The sequence below is a fragment of the Equus quagga genome, chromosome 9 (assembly GCF_021613505.1).
Source record: "Equus quagga isolate Etosha38 chromosome 9, UCLA_HA_Equagga_1.0, whole genome shotgun sequence".
NCBI lineage: Eukaryota > Metazoa > Chordata > Mammalia > Perissodactyla > Equidae > Equus > Equus quagga.
Window position 1 is genome coordinate 92564939 of NC_060275.1, and position 18318 is coordinate 92583256.

The 18318-nt window shown below is 35.0% G+C and overlaps 1 protein-coding gene across 3 annotated transcripts in view; it reads left to right on the top strand.

Annotated features, from left to right (window-relative positions):
* Positions 1-15298, top strand: part of NADK2 (NAD kinase 2, mitochondrial) — a 43539-nt gene extending 28241 nt beyond the window's left edge. Inside the window, exons 8-13 of one of the 3 annotated variants that reach the window (XM_046672052.1) lie at positions 601-666; positions 2254-2349; positions 7895-7950; positions 8081-8134; positions 10363-10486; positions 12977-15298. In XM_046672052.1, coding sequence (XP_046528008.1) covers positions 601-666; positions 2254-2349; positions 7895-7950; positions 8081-8134; positions 10363-10486; positions 12977-13115 — 535 coding nt within the window. In that variant the 3' untranslated portion in view covers positions 13116-15298. The remainder of the gene's footprint in view (positions 1-600; positions 667-2253; positions 2350-7894; positions 7951-8080; positions 8135-10362; positions 10487-12976) is intronic. The other 2 variants (XM_046672053.1, XM_046672054.1) reach the window with 2 other exon arrangements.
* The last annotated feature ends 3020 nt before the right edge of the window (positions 15299-18318 follow it).

Consider the following 18318-nt stretch of genomic DNA (forward strand, 5'->3'; position numbering starts at 1 on the left):
TGAATGCTTTTATTTTTTGTGGCAGTAGTGATTCGGTTGGTTTATCTCCTAAATAATGTCTGCTGCTGCTGCTTTTTTGTGTTCTTTGATGCCTCACCTTATATCTATACTAAGATAAGGACAGCAATGGGTAGGCTTCTGACACTATTGAAAAAGGTTTAACTATTTGAGGTATTAACACTTATCTGTAAAGATTCCATGACATAGACCCTTAGGCAGAAAGGAAATGAACATTTATTGGGCGCCTGCTTTGTGTCAGGCACTGTGTGTATTGTGTATGTTATTATTTTTAGTGCTCATAGCAACCTTGTAAAAAATGTAGTTATATTTATCAGTGAAAAAATTGAGATTTGGAGAGTTCAAATAACTTGCCCAAGTTCATATAATTAGATAGCATCAGAACTGTAATTATAAACTCAGTATTTCTGATTCTACATCCTATATTGAGGCTTCACTATGCCCTGAAAACTTTAGTGCTTTGCTTGGAAAATATGAAGTGCAGCAATATTATTCCTGCCTCATTTATAATGTTCTTAGATTTAAGAACATTTTAAAAGCCCAATTTTTTTTTTCTCTTTTCTCCTATTTGTTCTAACCTAGAATGTCTTATTCTTGGGCTGTAGCAGTGGACAATTTAAGAAGAAGTATACCCACTCTAAAGGGACTGTGAGTTTTATTGCTGCCTTAAAAAAAATAATTTCCCTGAAACAGAAGTTCTATGAGTTGACTAATCTTGATAAACCTGCATGTGAGAATGACACTAAATTTGCTCATTGTTTTGGGCTCAACATCTCTCACCTGACTATACTTTTCTTCCTGTCCACCTCTGCTCTTCTATCCCCATTTACCTCTAATCTCTTGTTTGCGTGTGATTCTGGCATAATAGCAGCCATTTCTATGGATTTGGCTGGTGGCTTGTCTGTATGTAACAGGCTCCTAATATACCTAAAATTCCTAATTTTCTAGGAAGACATAACAAAGCTATAAAATGGATTAAATGTGAATATTAGGCCTGCTGTCTTTTATTTTTATGAAGGATGTTGATTTCAAAGAAAAAGTGGAAAGGAGTTGTATCATGTAAAACCTTCACAGATTAGGAGGTTGGCACTGAAAGATTTAGAATAAGAGATAAATTATCTGTAGAGTGTTAGTTTTTGCAAATGTGTCTAATAATTGTCATTATTTTGAAAAGCTGTATTTTATTGAGTTTAACTTTTTTATTTGCTGGAGTGAAGTAACCCAGTGTTGATCAGATACCATTATTTCAAGATAGAGCTTACAAAATAGGCTTTTACATGTTTCAAAAGTTCTTTGAATAGTTGCAAATCATTTATACATTCATGCAGTTAAAGAATAATGCTATTTTTGCTGGTATCAGAAAACCACTTGATTTCATATTTATGAAGTACTCAGAGAAATATTTATCTCTTAAGAAATTACAGTTCTAGCCCTAGTTTTGTCCACTAATCCAGTATCGTATGAGACTTCTCTTTAGAACTTTATTAATAATCTGTTAACTTACTATCAATTCAAAAGGCACATTAGCTTGTAACTTAAGAAACAAGAATTTAGCAGAAATTATTGGTAACTTGAAGGATTAGATACAGACTTAGAGATATCAAGGACTAGCCACCAAGAGTGAACCTTGCCTAAGAATGGTATTTTGGGGGCTGGCCTGGTGGCACAGCAGTTAAGTGCGCATGTTCTGCTTTGGCGGCCTGGGGTCTGCCAGTTTGGATCCCAGGTACAGACATGGCACCGCTTGGCAAGCCATGCAGTGGCAGGCGTCCCACATGTAAAGTGGAGGAAGATGGGCATGGATGTGAGCTCAGGGCCAGTCTTCCTCAGCACAAAGAGGAGGATTGGTGGCAGATGTTAGCTCAGGGCTAATCTTCCTCAGAAAAAAAAAAGGTATTTTGTTTTTGAGTTCTGAATTAAGGCTCTGTATATGTTAGATTCCATTAAAGCAGGAGCAGCAGTGCTAGGTAAAAATTTACAAGAAGCCCTTGTTTGAAATGTTAAAGTATTGATAGAAAGGAGCATGTAGATTAAAGAAGGATGTAGACACGCAGAATTTGTTTTTAACTTTTTCACATAATCAGTATTGGAGTTAGCCTCATGATGTGTGTGTCTGCTAAGTCAGGTATGTCTAAGTTAAGCTGGCCTATTTAGATTTCATCAGTTCTGAAAAAGGCTGTCTTATTTACTGTGAGCCATAAGCAGCAAATCCAGTTTTATATTCTCAATTCATAGGGCTTCCTACTATGAGATTTCAGTTGATGATGGTCCATGGGAAAAACAGAAGAGCTCAGGGCTCAATTTGTGTACTGGAACAGGATCAAAGGCTTGGTGAGTAACTCGGGATGGGGCTTAGCAACTTTTGTGAAATTCTTTAAGTGATGTGAAATTCTTTAAGTTACTTAATATCTCGTATTGGTGTTTCCAAGCTCTCTAATATGCAAGAGGTAGCAGGGTGGTTCTATATTGTTTGGATCAGTTTCTGCTCCACTCATCAATTGGGTCTAGGAGTCGTGCCTTGATGTCTTAGATTACTGCTGCAACCTGGACTTGGTCATTATTTAGCCTAGTGCCCTAGTTTTGTAGAGAAAAAAGAAAATGAGAAATGTTTGGGGGCCTATATGTATTTATTTTAAAGGAATATTTTAAATAATAGTAAAGAAATGAAAACAAAGTACAACACAAAAAAATATGCTGGAAGTTTGTGCATTAAAGGCCTAAACAGCTAAGGGGGGCATCCTGTGTCTTGCTTACTCTGTAACCTCCCTTTAGGTAGTCTCTTCTGCTGTTGAGTACACACATGCAGGTGCCTACCACGCCTATCTGTAGCAGTCTTCTCTCCCGATGACAAACTCACATTCTAAAATTACCTACTAAATAGAATGTTAATAGCACCTCAAATTTAACACATTCAAAACTGAATTTATTGTCTTCAGTTTTCCTCCTGTGTTCCTTGTATTGCTTATAGTATTGCTGTTTACCTTGACCTCATGCTCTAGAGCAAAAACATTGCTCCTCAAAACCTTGCTCTTACCTTCGAGTCTCCCTCTTCTCCCCTCTACACATACCGGTCCCTAAATCCTATCAGTTGCACTTCGAAAGTCCTTGGCTTTTGTTTTTCAGTTTCTACTGCTATATCTTTGGTCTAGGCCCCCTCCTTTGAGTGAGTATTCTTGGTGCCTCACCCTTTGTTCCTCAGGCTGTCATCCATACTACCAACAGAGTAATATTTCAAAGACGGAGATAAAATCTGACTAGATCCCTTCCGTGCTTTAAAACTTTCGTTGACTCCTGGCTATGTTCACATTACTCAGTCTGTCATATAGGCCCTTTAAATGTGACCTCTGGTACCTTGTCTGCCTACTGCTGCCCTACACTCACCCGTCAGCACACTGGAGACTCTGGGCTACTTGCGATTCTCAGCACAAGCCATGTTCTCTCTGGCCTTTTTGTTTTTGCTCAGTGCAATTTCATCCTGCATTAAATGCCTCCACTGTCCATCCACTGCTGAAAAATCCAGTTGTCAAATGTCATTCTCTGTAGGAAATCTTTACTAGGACCTAGTTCCTTTTATAAGCATAATTAATTAATCTCTTTTTTTGTCCTTCCTGAGTTCTTTTTCCTCATAGCGCTATTATAGCACTTACACATTATTAGTTAGCTAATAAGCTAATACCCAGCTAGTTTGAACAACTTGAGGCATGTGGGATGGTGACTAGTGGGGTTTTTTTCCTGCTTAATTTTTTGTGTGCAGAGCACTGTACCTAATACATATTCACTCAAGTATTTTTTGAGTAAATGACTATATGCTCACAAATACAGCTAAAACAGTGCTTATCAAGCTGTGACTTTAAATTTGGTAGTTTAAAATGGAGTTTTATTTCCTGTTTTTTCAGCTTTACTTTTTTAGCCTCTGTTACTTTGAATATACTATGCTAGGTACTTCTTATACATTGATTTAAAGAAATCCTACACGAAAGTGGTATCCCTGTTTTATAAAGGAAGAAGTTGAAGCTTAGCAAGGATAAATAATTAGGCTTAGGTGACATGACCAGTAAGTGTCAGAACTTGGATACAAGCACAGGTGTGCTTGACTTCAAAACCAATGCCTTTTTCACTGCCTGCTTTTAAATGGAGAGGGGGAGTTATCTATAGAGGTCACACGGTTGAAAGAAGAGTCGCTAGGTTGTATTGAAGAATTGTCAAGGTAAACTTGCTAATCTTAATGAAACGTTTCTTATGTGAAAGGCAGTGGGCTTTGACTTGTGCCTTGGTGGGGTATGTGTGTGTGTGTGTGTGTGTCTGTGTAATTTTGATAGTTTCAGTTTTCAAGCTTTTAGTAGTGAGAAGAACATTAAGAATAAGAGGCACTATGCTTTTAAAAATATCCACACCCCCCCGCCCCCCCCCCACACCTTACAGTTGAGTCCTGAGTTAATGTTGCGTGTGGATAAGGATGGCTTAGATTAGAATTTCACGCTTTTCTGTGTTGCTTATTAAAGTCTCCTACTGTCTCCTGTGCTCTGGTGTAGCACTCTGTCTCACTGACGGCATCCTGTCCCTGCCACCTTGGTTACTCACTCTTTTCTTCTCTACTCAGCCTGTGCAGCTTGCTTGCTTCTAACATGTTCTACCCTCTTCCTTCTCATTACTGATAATTCGTTTGCTATGATTGCATTCCCCATTCATCTCTTGTCCTTTTCTTCTTCAGAAAATGAGGGGAGAGAAGAGAATTCTAGGAGCTGAGGAAAAGCTGTGTGTTTCTATATGTTGACAATTTTTATTTTATCACACTACCATTTCTGAGCATTTTCTCTGTCCCAAGCTAAGTACATTCTTTAAATTCTCAAAAATACTCTAGAAGTAGGTGATTTTATTTTCATTAATAGAGTATAAAAAGCCTCAGAAGTTAACTGACTTGCCCAAAGCCATGTGGCTAATAAATGGTGAATGCACAATCTAAATTCTGGACTTAACTGTAAATGGTAGACCTCTGAAGAGTTACTGGAAAGAAAAAAATAGGGTAGCCTATTTCTTTTACTCTTCTTATTTTAATTTTTGATACGGAGATTGTTTTCCTATGTGACCTTTCATATTCCTTGGTTTGAATATGAAATGTGGAAGTTTATAACTTAGAGTAAGCTAATTGTTTTAACAGATAAACCTACAATCTCAGTGGTTTAACACAATAGAAGTTTATTTCTTGTTCCTGTGGAGTCCAAGTGGATGTTCCTAATTGGCAGGTGGCTCTCCGCTGAGCGGTGATTCAGGGAGCCAGTCTCCGACCATCGTGTGGCCCTCCCACCTTTTAAACGTAACTGCGAAAGTTACTGCGCTCATTTACATCAAGCCACAGAAGGAGGGAAAGCATGGAGGGTCAGCTGTGGGAGGTTTGAGACAGGCTTAAAAGTGTTGTCCATGATGCCCACTCTCATTCCTTTAGCTGGAATTCGGTCACATGGCTGTATGCCAAGAGGGGAAAGAAAATATAGCCTGTGTGCCCAGGAAAAAAAAATGGGCTCAGGGAATAGGTATCCCATCTTTGCATTTCCAAAAATTCTTCCAGAGGACATAGGATGTAGGGGTTAAGTTGCATAGTAAGTGTTTCTGAATCGTTGCTTTATTATCTCAGTCCTCCTGCCAGCGTGAAATATTATTTACTATGTACACTGGGAGAAGTACAACAGAGAGGGATCATATATGTTTCCATTAGTTCTTAAAACTATTCCCAATCCTCCTTCTCCATACATTCTGTCCTAGCAGACTTAATGAAGGGTGAGGAGGTGTTCTTAAGTGAGAGAGTAAGTTTTACTAGCTGATGAGGATATGAGACTCAATTTATCTTTCAATTTCGTTGTCTTTAGTAGAAGTTATGTCTGATTTCAAATGGGAATTCTTAGAATGGTGAAGGTTTGTAGACCTAAGAAAAATGTCATCAGGTGATAGCTAACACCTGCTTATAGTTTGTCTTTGATGTAGAATGTAAACCACTCCTAAAGTTAGAGTGAATTGGTTGAGATCCAGGTTACAATCACAGGAAATTAGTCTTAATTTAATCCCAATTCAGAGGACTTAGTTTGGGTTGGTTTGTGGTATCCCTAATATGTCACAGTGCTAGGAATATTAGAGCGTCTTAGAAGACTTTCGTCCTCTTAAATTGAACCTTAACTACAATAAGGTGATATTAGTCACTAAAATCTTTCACCCTTTATATGTTTAATTCAGTGAAACCCTAATAAACACAGCTCATTTTCATGTGACTTTTAGACTTAAAATAGAATTTCAAAATGGTATCTTCTCATAATGTGGATAGTCAGAGGAATTAGAATATAACTCATACATATCCCTTGCAATTTGACATTTTCATTCAGTGTTGAGTTCTTGCCATGAGCCATGTAGTGCCCTAAGCGCCTTGTTTTGGAGTGTGTGACAGTACTACTAAGGAGGATAGGTATTGTGAACCTCAGTAAACAATCTTTATACCACATAGTAAGTATGAGCAAAGGTACATAGGAAAGCATGAGCTCGCTGTGGAATGTGAAATCGGAGGCAAATAATGCTGAAAAATAGAATAGGTAAGGGCGAGATCTTAGATTTTTTCAGCATAGGGATTTGGTCTGTGAATGACCCCAAATTTTTAATGTAAAAATTTGTGTGTCTGCATTTTTCTTAAAAGAATGTCCAAAATGTTTTCACATTTCTCAAAATGTGAAGGCTATAGGGTTAGAAGGGTATATGGAGCATCTCTTACTCCTCCTCCTCAAAAAAAGTTAAGAGCCACTGATTGAGGTTTAGAGTTGTGTGCCTCATGTTATTCCTATTCATTGGCATTACCCACTGAGGCTGTGGGAGGAGAGTTACAGGCAGTAGAGGAATTCTGAATTACCTGGGAGGATTTTTGTTTTAAACCTTTCCTTAATCATCTTCATAGACCCCAGGACAGAGCTACTTTTAAAAGGTATTCATATTGTGTCAACATTTGTTTTTAAGTGATTCAGTGAGGCATCATACTGGTAAAATATTTCTCACCTTTAAGGATACTGTTTTATGATTTAAAGAAATATTTACACGTGTTAAAAAGTATGTTAAATAGTACAAAAGGGTACACAATGAAAGCTGATCTCTCTTTCATTTTATATCTCTAGTACTAATCTCCAGACACAACCACCATATATATATATATAATTGGGTTTTTTTAAAATGTAAATAAAACAGGGAAGTAATATATATACTATGTAATATCTTTGGTTTTTTAACTTATTAGTTATCTTTCTATATCAGCATATGTCGTTCTCTTTTACTCTTTTTAATGTCTGCGGAGTGCTTTGCTGTGTAGCTATAATAAAATGTATTTAACCAGTTTCCTAGGGATATATATTTAAGTTGTTTTGCTATTACAAACAATGCTTCAGTAAATATCCTTGTACGTGTCTTTGTGTATTACTTGTGCAAGTATATTTTAGGATAAATTACTGGATTGAAGAATAATGTTCATTTCAAATTTTAATAATGCAGAATTATCCTCCAACTGCAACTTCTATAATTCCATCAGTGTATGAGAATACTTCTTTTCCTAGTCCCATGCCAATACATTATTTAGCAGTTTTTAATGCTCGTAAATCTGAGAAAAATCTTGTTTTAATTTGTATTTCCTTAAGTATGAGGAAGATTGAGCATTGTTTCAGATAAGCCTGTGAACTGTTTATCCACGTACTTTGCCTACTTTTTAAAACTAGGTGAGGTGGCTAATGTCTTTTGGTTGTTTTTTTCCTCATAATTTGTAAGAGCTCTTTGTATATTAAGCAGATTATTCCCTTTTCATTTTTAGTATGTTTTTAGAATTAAAACAAAGAATTTATGTGGTGTTTGTTTGTAGGTCATTCAATATTAACAGGGTTGCAACTCAGGCTGTGGAGGATGTTTTAAATATTGGTGAGTACCAAAATAGCTGTTATATTTTATAATATGCTATATAATATATATATTTTATTATATGTTAGCTGTAATATGACACGAAATATTTTATTTAATCAAGATATTCCCCCCTTTCCTTTTTCAATAGCAAAACGACAAGGAAATTTAAGTCTTCCATTGAGCAGAGAATTGGTAGAGAAAGGTCAGTGACAAATGGTCATAACTACTAACAGTTTCACTTAAGTTCTATATTGATTTTGAGGATGTTATTGTGAAGTGTACTTATCTAATTAGCAAATCACAGTACTTTTTTGACCCAAACATGCTCTTAATAAAATATCCCTTTAAATATATTTAAACAATAAAAATTTTAAAGCTGGACAATTTTATATTATGATTTGTCAACCATGAAATATAACCTCTATGTCAAAACAGTATAACTGCAAACATGTGTTGGGGGATAGAAAAATACACATCTGGAAAAGCGTACTTAAACTCGGTGTGTCATTAATATCCTCTGAATGAGAAGGAATTCACTGAGCTGTGAATGCTTATCTTCACATTCACTAAAATGTTCGCTTTACCCTTCTCCTACCTACTCCTGCCCAGTTACTTTAGGGTTCCTTTAAGAGAACTAGCACTGTTGGAGAAAGGATACTGATCAGGGAATTTGAAGACCCGAGTTCCAATCCCAGACCAACCAGTCACTACTGTGAGCAAGACTGTGACTCTCCACTCCTCTGCTTTCCTCAGCTGTAAAATGAGGGTGTGGAAGTAGATCGCTGCTGCGTAGGGATTCTTCACATTTATTCTTTAAATTTTATTTTTTAAAAATATTTAAATTCTTAAACTGAAAAACACATTCATTTGATTTGCATGTGAAATTTTAACACACTAAAGTCCACTCATCTATCAGGATCATTTTTGAACAGACCTCAGACTAAAGCTTTTCTTGGTGTCTCTGTTTAATTAAGAGTATCCTAAGATTTCAGGTGAATTATTTTTAAAAAACAACAAAAAATCCAAACTTGTTTATAGTTGCATCTACTACCTATGTAAGGATTTTTCAACATATTCAACCAAAACAAAATACAGACATAAAGTGGATATGGACACAACTGTAATCCATAAACACAAAAACCTTATTTGTATTGGTTGCCTTTGAAATGATTTAGCAATACATAATAAAGTATTTTAACAGTTTCAGTTCATTTATCTGTATATTTTGGATTTCCACATCAGAATTCCTTTGTAGGGGAGATAGGCCTTTAAAATAGCTTGAAAACAGGACTCAATCTTCAAAATCCCCTTCAGCTCTCTAAAATGGACTCTGTTCTCCTCCTCTCAATGTGAGACCTAAAAGATTATTTTAATCACGGCTTATGAGCTAGCATTAGCATTAAATCTGTACCAAAGAAAGAAGTAGGCATTTATCATAATTGATTCTTCATTATATAATTTAACTTAAAACATAACGTATATAAACCAACTGAAATTTATCAGGTATGCAAATTAATTTGAGTATATATAAAATACAGTGATTGATTTTTCCCTTAATAAACATACCACTTCACTTTACTGAGTGAACGTTACTCCTTTGAAGATTTGACTGTCCTCAGAAGCGGTGGTGAATGCCAGCGGTGCCGTCACTGCTACAGACACTTCTGGAAATACTTCCTTTAGAGCTAGCACGTTTTGTGTGTGAGTTTCCAGAGAGGCACATTTTTCTTTTTGAGAGTGGATTAGATTTTTTTGAAAGAACCAAATAATTCATATGAAATTTTGGTAAATAAGGTAGGATCATCTGACAGTCTTGTAATGTCTTTTAATGTGGCTTTCAACTGTTTGTTCTTTCAAGCTTGATTTCCTTGTACAGTTGTCTTTAACCAGTTGTGCTTTGCATGCCAACTCTCATGGGCCTCTTGGTTAGAGAGAAAGCAGGTCCCAAAGATTTCTAAAAATATCTTGAGTAATGGCATTTTCATTGGAAAAAGCATATTGCCTGTCATTGTTGGAGATTGCATTTTATATCAAGACTATTAACTTATGAACTGTTTGATATGGTATTTTGGGAAAGGACTTGGCAGGAGAATATAGCAGCTCAACTTCCATTTTTGAGTGCCATAAACTAGTTCCTCTATTTTTGTTTAACTACCAGCTTTGTGGGTTTTTTTTCTTTTTCCCAAGTGTACTCATTTCTGCTACATTGTGGATGATGTAGGTTTCTGTGGGCTAATATTGGAACCTAATCCTCATTTATAAGGTTTTTTTGTTTTTTTAATGAATTTGTTCTGAGTTCCAAGAAACTTGCTACCAAACAGACCTTTCAAACAGCATTCCTTTAAGTTGAGGATAGCGTTCTTTTTCATTTTGTACTTCTCAAGTGACCATCTTTTATTGAATGTGCTAATACTTTTTTTTTCTTCATAGTAACAAACGAATATAATGAATCACTGCTCTACAGTCCAGAAGAACCAAAAATACTTTTCAGTATTCGAGAACCAATAGCAAACAGAATTTTCTCAAGCAGTCGTCAGCGTTGTTTTACCTCAAAGTAAGCTTCCACCGTCAGACTGGTGACTATGTTTTCATCCCTTGTAATTAAAAGCACACTTGGTTTTAAAAGTATTCAATTTCATTAAATTCACTTATTCAAACTTTATCTAGTGGGAAAAGTAGAATCTATGGAACTAATGAGGTATCATGCTAAACTGGCTAAAATGATATTTTCTTTCAAACTTAATGTGCAATTTAGAGAAACTAAAATTTAAGTGAATAGAAGGGGCATAGTTATTTAATTGGGTGATGTGGATTTGTTTGTTTTTTTGATGTATTAGGACACAGTAAGACTAAATTATCATTTTAAGAGAAATTGACTAGAAAGCACTTTTTTTTTCCATAGGCTGTGAAATAAAAGCAGGACAAACATTCATATAAAACCAAGTTGTATAGCAGTAAACCTTTAGAGTAGGATTCATTTCTTTTCCCTAAAACTGAACCCTCACCCACATCTATTGAATTTGCTTCAGTTTTTTTTCTTTTTTGAGCAGAAAAGGATATAAATAACTGAATGTAATTTCTTATTTTGTAAAAGTTGTCCAATTTTCCAAATTAACAAGGAAACCTACTATAATTATGAAAAAATGTCATCTATCTCATGGCAAGCAAAGAACAGTTTAACAAAATTGCTGCTTATAGTTTGCATATTTTCCTTTTTGAGAATACACAATTGATTTTTCTCTAGGAAAGACACTAAAAAGGAAACTCATCTTACTTAAAAATCACTTTACTCATTTGAGAGTTAATTTTGATTAATCAACACATCTGTACTCATTTTGGGTGAGACTACAAAGACTCATTTAAATTTTTGCTCATATAAATAGAATAGCTTCATGACTTTGGCAGTTGGAAAGTATTTCAAACATGTCATAACAAGCACTTTAACAACGAAAGATTGATAAATTGAATACATTAGAATTAAGAACTTCTGTTATTGAAGACACCATTAGGAAAATAAAAAGGCAAGCCACAGAGTGAGATATTTGCAGTACCTATATCCAGCAATGGACTCATATCCAGAATATACAGATAATAAAAATTCGTACAAATCAGTAAGAAAAAGATAGGCAACCCTGTAGAAAAATAGCCAAAGTCATGGACAGGCATTTCACAAAAGAGGATGTCCAAATGGCTGATAAACATGTAAGAAATGTTCTTTACCTTATTATTCATCTGGGAAATGCAAATTAAAACTACATAGTATGATACTATACACACCCACCAGAATGGCTAAACACCAGTTGTTGGTAAGGTGAAACACCTGGAACTTTCATACACTACTGTTAGGAATAGTTTGGAAAATTGTTTGGCATTTATCTACCAAAGCTGAATACGTAGTGACCCAATAATTCCACTCCTAGGTATATATCTAACAGAAACGTGTACATCAAAAGACATGCTCAAGAATATTCAGGGGCTGGCCCAGTGGCACAGTGGTGAAGTGCGCATGTTCTGCTTTGGCAGCCTGGGGTTCACCGGTTTGGATCCCGGGTGTCGAGATGGCACCACTCAGCAAGCCATGCTGTGGCAGATGTCCCACATATAAAGTAGAAGAAGATGGGCATGGATGTTAGCTCAGGGCCAGTCTTCCTCAGCACAAACAGGAGGATTCGTAGCAGATGTTAACTCAGGGCTAATCTTCCTCAAAACAAAAACAAAAACAAACCCGTCCCCCACCCCCAAAAGAAAGAATATTCATAGCAACACTACTCCCAATAGGTAAAAACTCAAATATGCGTGAGGAGATAGATAAGTAAGTTTTGGTATTTTCATACAGTGGAAGTGTTTTCATACAGCAATGAAAATGAACACACTACTATTACATGTAATAACATGGATGAATTTCACAAACTTACTATTGAGCAAAAGAAGCCAGACACAGGCATCATATTGTATTCTTCCATTTATATAAAGTTCAAGAACAGATGAAGCTATTACTACTCTGGGGATTGAAATTAGGGTAGTGGATATGCTGGGAAAGAGGGGCCAGAAGTGGTGACTGGGAGATGGCAATGAGAGAGCTTCCTGGAGGCTGGGTAACATTCCTGATTTGGGTGATGGTTACACAAGTGTATTCATCGAGCTGTACCCTAATACTTTGTGCTTCTGCTGTGTGTTATACTTAGGTAAAAATTTTACATGAAAATAATTACATTCTTCCTCCATACTTAACATACTTGCAATGGTAATAATGCAACAGTTTTCAGTCACATGGAAAAAGCCTGTGAGTTCCATCAAGTATGAACTTGTTCACTCATAAATGTTGGGGTGAGTGGGGCTATCCTGAACACTTAAATTTTGAGATTTGATAATGTACCCACATATTTACATAGTTACTAACACTCTTATACCAAAGAGCACCTTGATTTTTAAAATCAAGGCCAAATGATCTGCCAGTTTAGATAAAAAATAAATGTTTTAAAGAAACTATTATTTAGGGTTAAGAAAACTGTTCACGTTTAAGCAGACATTTCTTTCTGTCTAGGGTTTGTGTTCGTTCTCGTTGTTGGGATGCCTGTATGGTTGTGGATGGAGGAACTTCTTTTGAGTTTAATGATGGAGCAATTGCTTCAATGATGATCAATAAAGAAGATGAGCTTCGGACTGTGCTTCTAGACCAGTGAAGGATTTCCTCAGATGACACATTCTGATTACCAGAAAATTACTTGGACTGCAGAAAGACTGCCTGTCATAAAGCTGCATTTTTTGGTTATTATTGAGACTAGTCTGCCTAGGCTCAAAGGTGACTAATCAAGTGAGATTTGCATTATTCTTTGGTTGGATTCTGATGGAAAAGATGTTCACTGTGTAAGAAAGTGGATGGACTACACTGATTAGAATTGATACTGGTGAAATTTCTATATTGCTTACCAGTGGTATCCAAAAGTGCTGATATCTTTTTAAATTGAGAGAGGTAGGCTCAAATAAAGGATTAAATGTTTAGGATTTGAAATTTAACTGTACAAGTTTTTTTTCTTTTCCTTTTCTCCTAACTCTGTGGAATTGGTCTGACCATACACATATCATTTGATTAGTGTATATTTTTTTATAGTACCTAAAAATCAAGATTTGTAAAACATTTTGATGATGATGGAGAATTTTGATAAATCCTGACATTGACCTAATTGAAGTAGGTAAAGGTTTTTATATGTGCTAAGAAGTTTCTAATTTCAGAACACAGTGATATTGTTACACCTCTGTTTTGATTTAAAAAGCTCAATCATTTTTGAAATTATTTATAGATGTTTTCATTTAATTGACTTTCAGGTTAATTTTGACAGTGCTGGGTGAAATACATATATCTGGACAAAATCATGATGCTCTTACCAATAGCTATTTTAGGTCATAGGCAATTTTTTTAAAAATGATTTGAGTCTAATAGATTTCTTCCATATTTAAAACTCTCTAACTTGGATTCAAAGACTAAAAGAATGAACTGATTAGATATATTCTACTAGGATTTTGGTCAGACTTTTAAGAAATATTTTCACCTAGTGGTAGAAGTACTGTCAGAAAGGAAATAGATTCTTTAATAAATATGCAAAACACATTAGTTTTGGAATTGTCTTACTTTTAACATCATAGTAGTTTTCACCTAGCTAATATTCCAAGTTTCACACATTAGCTTTGGAGGATAAACTGTTATGGCTTTTCTTTTTTTTCTCCCACTATGAGAGTTCCTTTATTTTGGGAGGAAACTATTTTATCTAATTCTTGATATACTTATAAGTAATCCTAGTATTTTCACAAAAAGCACCTATTGCTGCATCATGAGACAATTGGTATTCTTATGCCATTTTTCAAAGTTCTTTTTTCAGAAAAAATTTTTGCTAAAAATTTTTGTTCAATCATTGACATATTTATTGAACACCCACTCTGTGCCATGGACTGTGTCAATTGCTGGATATACACTGATGAATGAAACAGACAATCCTGATGTTCAGAACTTGAGTCTAGTGAGCTCAGAAGTAAATTCTGTGTAAGCTAGGATGTATAATCCAGTTGAGTTTTGCAACATTTAACATGTTCTTGTCAAATTTTTTATATAAATGCTACTATACAAAGGTAATTTAGGTTTTGATGTATATCCAGAACAAGAATCTGTTTTTCTTTTTTTAATTGAGTATCTGCATAGACACTCATAGCACAAAGTTATATGATGCATACAAAAAAATTAGTGCTTTCTCAGACCTGGATCTAGTTTCTGGTTTGATTTAAAAATGATTGATAGACTTAAGATACCACTTTACAAAGAAGTGAAATTCCACACTATAGAAACTCCCCTAACAGTTTAAAATGTCTTCTTGACAAAAATGTCAACTCCCTCTTTAATATCAAGGAAATCTGATTGTCCACAATGGTACCATAGATCTGTTAATATGTAACATATTAATAGGTAACCTGCTATGTGCAATTGTTCATAAGCCATATTTTAAAGGTTTAAAAAATACTTAATGTGCTCTGTTTGCAATATAGCTTCTAATATTTCAGCTCTGCGGTGGGGATTTATTTGTAAGAGATGATGAGAGGCAAAGGATGTTAGAATAGCGAAAATGTTTTTATGAATTAACCTTTTAATGGCAACTATATGTGAATAAAATTAAACTATTGCTATCTCTTCTTTTTGACTTCATTTATTTCCTTAACTCTTGTGGGGTCATTATTTGAAACTAGATTTTCTCAAAATGTTATGTTTCGAAAGTCTTTTTCCCCACTGCTATTATTATTCTGTGTCCTGTTGACTTCATTCAACTGCTAATCTTTGACACAGAACCATGATTTGTTAAATAATCAGAGAGTAAAGTCCTTACCTTGTAAGTGTAGACTCCTCAGATAATTTCAACTTAATATTTTTGATGCTCCATATGTATTTATTTTCATGGACCCAATAAATCAAATCATGTTTTGTTAAATGTATAGCCTTCAATGTAAAGAAATTTCCATTGAGTGCACTTTTTAAATATCAAAATGAACAATATGAAGAAAATAAGTAGAAAGAGCTAATTAACACAAATATTTATTGAAAAATATTCACTTGAGTTGAAAAGCCTGTCAAATCTAAGTTTAAGGATACATTATCTATTGCTGTGCTGTGAAAATAACAATGCAAATTTAGAATTTAAATTATTAAATTCATTCCATTGTGCCAGTATACCATATTTAAGGATAGTATCTACCAAGACAATTGTGCAAAGATGATCCCAGAGATAATGTGATAATGAAAAATGTTATAAATATTGGTGGGGAGGGATAAGAGTGAATGTACTGCTGAACTATAAGAGGAATTGTTGTAAATAACAATTTTTACTTCCTTGACTTTAACATAAAATAACCATGAAGGGATCAGGGCATAAGTCAATGAGAAGGTTTATTAAGTTTTCTATGTTAAGGACTGTATAAAGAATATTTTTTGAGTGTCATGGGCTTTATTTTAGGATGCATTTTTAAGAAAATTACTGATTAAACAAGGAGGAGCTAAAGAGAAAAACAATAACATTTTGTGTTAATTTGAGTATTCTATAGGATAGCAAAGGCATGGATTATAATTAATTTTGTTCATTTCTCTCTTTTCAAAAATCAAACACTGATACAGCTTAAAAAAAGTAAAATCAAACTTGTGATCCTGAAAAGACGGATAGAGAGATCTGAACAATACACAGCTTTTTAGAACAGTAGATGTGAGTTCCTTGGGAGTATGGAGTATGAGTTATGATTCATACCTTCTCACAATGAATGCTTAAAGACTGGAACAGCTAGAGAAGAAATTGCCTATAACGATAATAAACAATAGTTTTACAATAGTGAAACTTAACATTCTCTGGAGTGTCCATGGGGGGGGGGGGTGGATCTGATGTATGGAAAGTTGAAGTAAACAAAAAACCTGAGAATCAGGTTTTTACAAACCATTATGTTTAGCAGACATTTCCCTCAACTGTAACTACTGTTTTTTCCCCACAGTTTTCTTTGAATGGACAAAGAGGGCTTGAGTGATTTGTCAGGTTGTTACCACACTAGATTGGTTCTTCTTGGCTTTCACAAGAAAATAATCTATTTAAAATACCTTTGGTAATTAAGCTTTGTTATATAGTTATATATTTTCTCCTGCCTCAGATCTTCCCTCCAAAGCATCTTTTTTTCATGAAACGATTCTTCACAAAATCATTCTTTTAATCTTCTAAATATTCCCATTATCCTTTTAATTGGGTTACTGTAGATTATCCACTTGACATGTAGTTTCAGACTAAAATATTGCCATAGTCTTACCCTTCTATGTGCTTTCTGGCTCTTGCATCAATACCACTGCAAATAAACTTGTAATTATTATCCTGAGTAGTAACTTAATAGTTTTTAGTGAAAAAGGCATTCTAAAAGCCAATAAAAATGACACTATGACCAATATTTTTTAAAAAGACAATAAAATGCAAGGTAATGGGATATAACATTCTAGTGTGCCTCTTAAAAAATGTAGGACTATGGAAATAGTCTTGTCAATCATGGCCCCTGCCATCATAGGACCTTAAAATAGAGTGATTTTAATGTCCCAAATTGCAAATTAAGTGTTTTGGTATTTGGTTTGAGAAATACCAAAATATCAGTATTTTAATATTTAGAGTCACTAAAAAGTAAAAATAAATAACTCAAATATTAAATAACATTCCAAATATTAAACTCAAATACTAAATATTAAACTCAAAACAAATCCATAAAATTAAGTTAGTATAGGCTTTAGGGCTTCAACCTGTATCATGAAGTTAGCCTTTTGGTGGAGAGCTTTTGACTTTCTGGAATATCTAGTTAAGTGGGGATGGGGAAAGGAGTGGTAATAAAAGAGGAGATACCTTTCTGCTTGTTCCAGGGTTAGGGTATCCAGTGGAAAGAGGTTGCTTTTTAGTTTTCCCAGTCCCTGGATTACTCAGTGTCCTTCCTCATATGTTCCGCACCTTCCCTTGTGCTCTTGTTCAGACACACACAGTATCCTCCACATTGTACATCTTCAGTAAATGTTGGATTGAAATTGAGTTCACTAAGATATAAGGGACACAAGTCACTTTATCCAGAAATAAAAATTTTGCACTTGGCCAGAGTGTCCCTCATATCTCTGGAACTTGTGTCTAGGGTATAGGAAAGGGAGGATTCAAGGGCTGGAGGCAGATGTTAGAATGACAGCCAGATGTTACGTGCCGCTTAGTGGAAGAACATACTACTACTATCAAGTATCTCCTAAAAAAAAAAAAAACTTGATAGGATAAGCCTCTAGATCCAGGTTTCTCAACACCTGCACTGTTGACATTTTGGACCAGTAACTGTTGTGCGGAGCTGTCCTGTGTATTGTAGGATGGTTAGCAACATCCTTACCCTCTACCCACTAGATGCCAGTAGTACCTCTCTACTTGTGACAACTAAAAATGTCTTCAGATATTACCAAATGTCTCCTGGGGTGCAAAATCATCTTTGGTCTACAGCTGTTTGCTGCTAGATGAAACTACCAGTTTATGGAAATAGGGGACAGATTAACCTGTTAAACATCATTCCAGGAATCACATCGGCAAAATCCAGAATGTGGAACAAAGGACAAACAACCTAGTTTCTTCAATTAATAAATTACAAGGAAAAAAAAAATAAGGGGGAACCCAAAGATTGAGAGATGTAAGGGAATGTCAGTCCCGGCCAGAGCATTTAGGCAAGAAAAAGAAAAGCATCCAAATTGGAAAGGAAGAAGTGAAACTGTCACTATTTGCAGATAACAGGATATTATATGTAGAAAACCCTAACTCCACCAAAAAACTGTTACAAGTAATAAATGAATTCAGTAAAGTTGCAGGATAC